The sequence below is a fragment of the Zingiber officinale genome, chromosome 1B (assembly GCF_018446385.1).
Source record: "Zingiber officinale cultivar Zhangliang chromosome 1B, Zo_v1.1, whole genome shotgun sequence".
Classification (NCBI taxonomy): domain Eukaryota; kingdom Viridiplantae; phylum Streptophyta; class Magnoliopsida; order Zingiberales; family Zingiberaceae; genus Zingiber; species Zingiber officinale.
In genome coordinates, this window is record NC_055986.1 from 37137320 (window position 1) to 37142445 (window position 5126).

Sequence of the window (5126 nt, forward strand, 5' to 3'; positions counted from 1 at the left end):
TGATTCCACTTGTTAGACTCGATTTGTAACTAGAGGGGGGGTGAATAGCTCGTCATGCTCATTGTCTTGCTTCATGATGATGATATGCAGCGGAATGAAACATGAAACACACTTACAACGCTAACACGAAGGATTTACTTGGTATCCACCTCAAGAAGAGGTGACTAATCCAAGGATCCGGCTCTTACTCACTCATCCAATATAAAAACATTCATTCTCGATAACTACCAAAGACGGAGAAGTCTTGTACAACATCTTAATACAACAAGAAGAAAAGAAAAAGCGAATACAAAGAATCTCTTACAAGATTTACATAAATGAAAACCCTAGCTAGCTTTTTCTTTTTGTGTGGAATGCCTCTTGATCTTGGAAGTGCAGCAACACTTTGCTCCAAGACACCTTCAAGAACTGGCGTAAACCTGTGAAAGATGATTGTAAGGAGTGGAGTGGAAGAACTACCGAATCGCTGTGAGGAAAAAGGCTTTCGTGCGCTTCCTTCGTAAAGGTCATATCCCAATTGATTGACCGATCAATTGGGGAGGCTTGAATCGATTGGATGATCGATTCAGAGCATCTCTGTGCTCTGCTGGAAATGACCTGAATCAATCGCCCGATTGATTCAAGCTCCCTCGTGCCTGCGCGAGAAAACCAGCACCTAATCGATCGACCGATCGATTGGCGGTGCCCAATCGATCGACTGATCGATTCGGGACCATTCTGTGCTCGCGATAATGCTTCTGAATCGATCGCCTGATCGATTGGGCCAGCCTTCACTCGGAGCACACCTTCAATCGATCGGCTGATCGATTGACCTTCCTTTTACTTGCTTAACTCAAGTCCAAGGTTCCCAAACCCAACATCCGGTCAACCATGACTTGTTGGGACTTCTTCATGCCTAGCATCCGGTCAACCTTGACCTGCTAGAACTTCTTCACCAAGTGTCCAGTCAATCATTTGACCCACTTGGACTTTTCTCCTCGTACCAAGTGTTCGATCAACCTTGACCCACTTGGACTTACCGTCTTGTGTCAAGTGTCTGGTCCTCCTTACCCACTTGGACTTCCTTCCACCAGATGTCGGTCACCCTTGACCCATCTGGATTTCCTTGTGCCAAGTATCCGGTTACTCCTTTGACCTACTTGGACTTCCCAACACCAGGTGTCCGGTCAACCTTGACCCACTTGGATTTCCATATGCTTGCTTCACTTACCAGAACTTTCCATCTGCCTAGCTTCACTCACTAGGACTTTTTATCTGCCTAGCTTCACTCACCAAGACTTTCACCTAGCTTCACTCACTAGGATTTTCCGTCTGTTTGACTTCACTCACCAGGACTTTCACCTAGCTTCACTAACTAATATTTTCCAAACTGCCTAACCTCCAGTTAGGACTTTCCCAATCAAGTATCCAATCAACCTTGACCTACTTGACTCTTCTTCACATCAAACTAGTCATCCCTTGACTAGAGGAGAATTGCACCAACAATCTCTCCAATCAGACGATTGCATTTGTAATATCCATATATTGTCAAACATCGAAACCCAAATATCAAGACTCAAGTTTGAGTCAACTCAAGCTTGGTCAACCTCGTCAACTTTAACCCAGAGAATATTGCACCAACAAAGCTAAGCGAAGAGGTCCCACTGTTTGGCTGAGCGGGGGAGTCGCTTGGCCGGGATTCCCTGCCTGGTCGCTCTAGGCTTTTCTTCTCCACAGTCACTCGACTCGGTAGGTTGTTCCTTGTATGGTTGGACAGGCGGTCCGGTCGAACTAGCCCTTATAAGATCGTCGCAGTTGAGAACATTTGTTCTCCTCTCTTTAGTTGTCTAGCTATTGGGGTGGCCGAGCAGGAGAGTTGCTCAGCTAGAATTCTCCACCCGGCTTGACAAGCGATCTAGTCGACTTGTTGATGACCTGGCGATTCCCTACCTTTGACCGTCTTGACTTTGACTTCTACATCGGTCGCTTGTCCCATATTTGACTCATCCTTGATGGCCCCTCTTTACCACCATATCATACTCTACTCAGTCAAGCAAGTCGCGCTCAATAGGATTCGAATCAAGTTGACTTTGGATGACCCGACCTTATTAACATATCTTATTGACATTAATTAAAATCTTTTTTAAACTAATCTAATACAAGCCCCCCACTAAGCATTGAAGTTTGAAAGCTCAGATTTATTATTATTATTAAAATAATAATAAATGCATAAAAGTTAAAAAGTAATAAATTATAAGAATATTAAATTGCAAATTATCTTTAGAGCCAGTTGTGTCCTTTTGTCGAGATTCTCAATTATTTGGCATCATCGAATATTTTACATATCAATCTGATCGCACTCGCATTTGAAATATTCTACTCAAGACAAATTATTATTTCTTTTTTAAAAAATAAAAAATAATAATAAATATTTAATCTACTTATCCTCTCAATCCTTTTGATCGCTCAACCGCTCGCTCACATATAACACTAAACCCGACCGACCGGAACCGAACAACCCTCTGAACCACGAGCATTAAGTAGTGAATTCAAGTATCTGGCAAGAAGTGGGTGAGTTCGTTGGCAGGGGAGTGAATGCATACTTGCAATGCAAGGGCAACATTAAATCTGCAAAATGTTGGGGCTGAAATGAAATGTCTCTTTCAGAATCATTTTTTATTATTTTAAAACTACATTTATTTTCCAAAAAATTAAAATTAAAGTCAAGGCCTTTATTTTCTTAAATTATCAAAAACAAGGTCTGAGCTGAGAAGTCAAACGAGAGAACATGGAAGGCAATAAGTGTTCGGCACATGCAAGATACATGTTCTTGCCAGCTCAATCTCATTTATAGTCAAGTCATTACACCTTATCCACCGTCACCCACCTGCTCCTCCCTATTCATTCCAAATATATATTATTTCTTCTCTCGATCCGATCTGCTTCAATTCATCAAGAGAATTTTCAAAAATATAAGAGCAGAATATAATTTTATAAACTTCAAAAATGAATTGTATTTTATCAAATTTCCACCTTGGAGTTTACCGAATTTCCAAATGGCGCCGCGGGAGGGAGCAGTTATAAGTAGTAAGGGAGAGGAGGTTTCGCTCCTCGCAACGGCCGGCAGAAGTACAACGCAGCACGTACGATGAGGCGTGAGGTTGTGTTGGTCTTCCTCAGCCTCTCCGCCGGCCTCGTCGCCGGCGACTGGAACCTCCTCAGCTACATCACCAGCAAGGGAGAAGACGAGAGCTACAACCACCGCAGCGGCAACATGGGCTACGGGCTGCGCAACTACTGCGAGGCGTGGCGGATGAACGTGGATCTGAACAACATCCGGGGCTTCGAGGTGGTGCCCGGCGAGTGCACCGGCCACGTCGGATACTACATGACGTCGACGCAGTACGAAGTCGACCTCCACCTGGCCGCCGACATCGTCTCCCTCTTCCTCGCGGACGACTTCGTGCTGGCCGGCGACGGCAAGGACGCCTGGATCTTCGACGTCGACGACGTCCTCCTCTCCACCGTCCCCTACTACAAGGCACACCAGTTCGGGTACGTCCCGGTTCGATTCCCGGTCTGATCCCGGTTCGACCAGAAATTTAAGAGTTGAAAATCTAAACTAACCCAACCGACTAACTGATTCGATCCAAATGGGCTTTTTTTAGTGAACCAGACTAATTTGACTCGATCAACCAACTAAACAATAATCATCAACGGTCACGACTAGATCCTAGTCAAACCGTCAACAATAGTTAGCTTACTTTTATGATATATATTCGGGCGCAGAGGGACCAAGCTAGATAAAAAAAGCTTCGAGGCATGGATGTCGGAGGCGAGTGCACCGGCAATCGAGCAAATGAGGATGTTGTTCCACAAGATCAGAAGAAGAGGGCTGAAGGTCTTCATTTTGTCTTCGAGGGCAGAACATCTCAGAGAAGCCACCGTTAACAACCTCATCTCAGTTGGCTACCATGGCTGGACAGATCTCATATTGAGGTTGATTTATTTTTTGGGATTTATTTTGAATCGACAACAATTGAATTTGTTTTTGTTTTTGATTTTTAATTTTTAATTTGTGCGTAGGTCGAAGGAGGAGGAGGAAAACAGCAGTGCAGAGGAGTACAAGGCAAAAGAGAGGAGCAAGTTGGCTCACGAAGGGTACCGTTTGTGGGGAATAGTTGGGAGCCAATGGAGCAGCCTTGGGGGATACACAACTGCAAGAAGAATTTTCAAACTGCCAAATCCAATGTATTATGAGTACTGACGAAAGAGAAGAACAACTCATTTTCTGTCTTCTCTTGTGCTTTGTCATCTTTTAATTTTCCCAATGTAGCTTTCTTTCAGTTGGATTTTGGGTCTTCCATTTCATGAAAACTTTCGTTGGCTGTTGTTTTGGCCTTCGTTTTTTTGAGATACATTATATATATAATAATGGAATCAATTATTTTGTGAGGGAAGTTGAGTGATTGAAGTTAACTAGGAGGCTTTCCGCAAATGACTAAATTTTCTTTAGTAATATGGACGGATCTTTATAAGTTAACACAAGTAAGAAAGGTCCGGCAAAGACTTTTTTTAATGTTTAATTGTATCAAAAGGTGATTCCACCGGAACGGTTTCATATATTTTGAAAGAGAATAAATTACTAGGGGCATTTAGTCCTCTATTGAAGAGAGAGAACAAATATAGTGAGAGCATGTTAGAGATCCAAGTGTTTAAAAGGTAATTAAGAAGGATGCTCGTAAGATTATTTATGCAATCATTCCCCGAGTTAAGGTTGATCAGTGTGATAAACCTCGAGTAGATTTGAGTTTGAAATTCGATGTTTAGATAATATGTTGTGGACAATATGTTTAGACAATATGTTATGGGGCATATGAGAGAGAAGTCAAATAGGTCATGAAGAATTGATACTTGACTGGTAAAATCCGAACTAGGGGTTAGACAATGGTAAAGTCCTAATTAAAAGTTAGGAAATGGTAAAGTCCTAACTAGGGTTAGACAAGGATAAAGTCCTAACTATAGGGTTAGGCAAAGAAAGTCCAAATGAGTTAGGGAAGATCGCACATTGGCAAGGAAAGTCTCAACTGCGGTTAGACAAGCAAAGTCCAAGTGGATCAAGGAAGGATCGCACGTTGGCAAGGAAA

General features: G+C 42.7%; 1 protein-coding gene across 1 annotated transcript; it reads left to right on the top strand.

Annotated features, from left to right (window-relative positions):
- Nucleotides 1–3069: 3069 nt before the first annotated feature.
- Nucleotides 3070–4397, top strand: LOC122055072 (acid phosphatase 1-like). Its single transcript, XM_042616470.1, has 3 exons — nt 3070–3534; nt 3769–3978; nt 4066–4397. The coding sequence occupies exons 1-3, from the start codon at nt 3128–3130 to the stop codon at nt 4244–4246; spliced, it is 798 nt and encodes a 265-aa protein (XP_042472404.1). The 5' UTR covers nt 3070–3127; the 3' UTR covers nt 4247–4397.
- The last annotated feature ends 729 nt before the right edge of the window (nt 4398–5126 follow it).

What these genes read in the sequence shown, in the direction of transcription:
- LOC122055072 (XM_042616470.1), top strand. Translation starts at nt 3,128, where the DNA reads ATGAGGCGTGAGGTTGTGTTGGTCTTCCTCAGCCTCTCCGCCGGCCTC. An exon ending in TACAAGGCACACCAGTTCGG is followed by an intron (nt 3,535 to 3,768) that starts GTACGTCCCGGT and finishes ATTCGGGCGCAG; the next exon opens with AGGGACCAAGCTAGATAAAA. An exon ending in TGGACAGATCTCATATTGAG is followed by an intron (nt 3,979 to 4,065) that starts GTTGATTTATTT and finishes ATTTGTGCGTAG; the next exon opens with GTCGAAGGAGGAGGAGGAAA.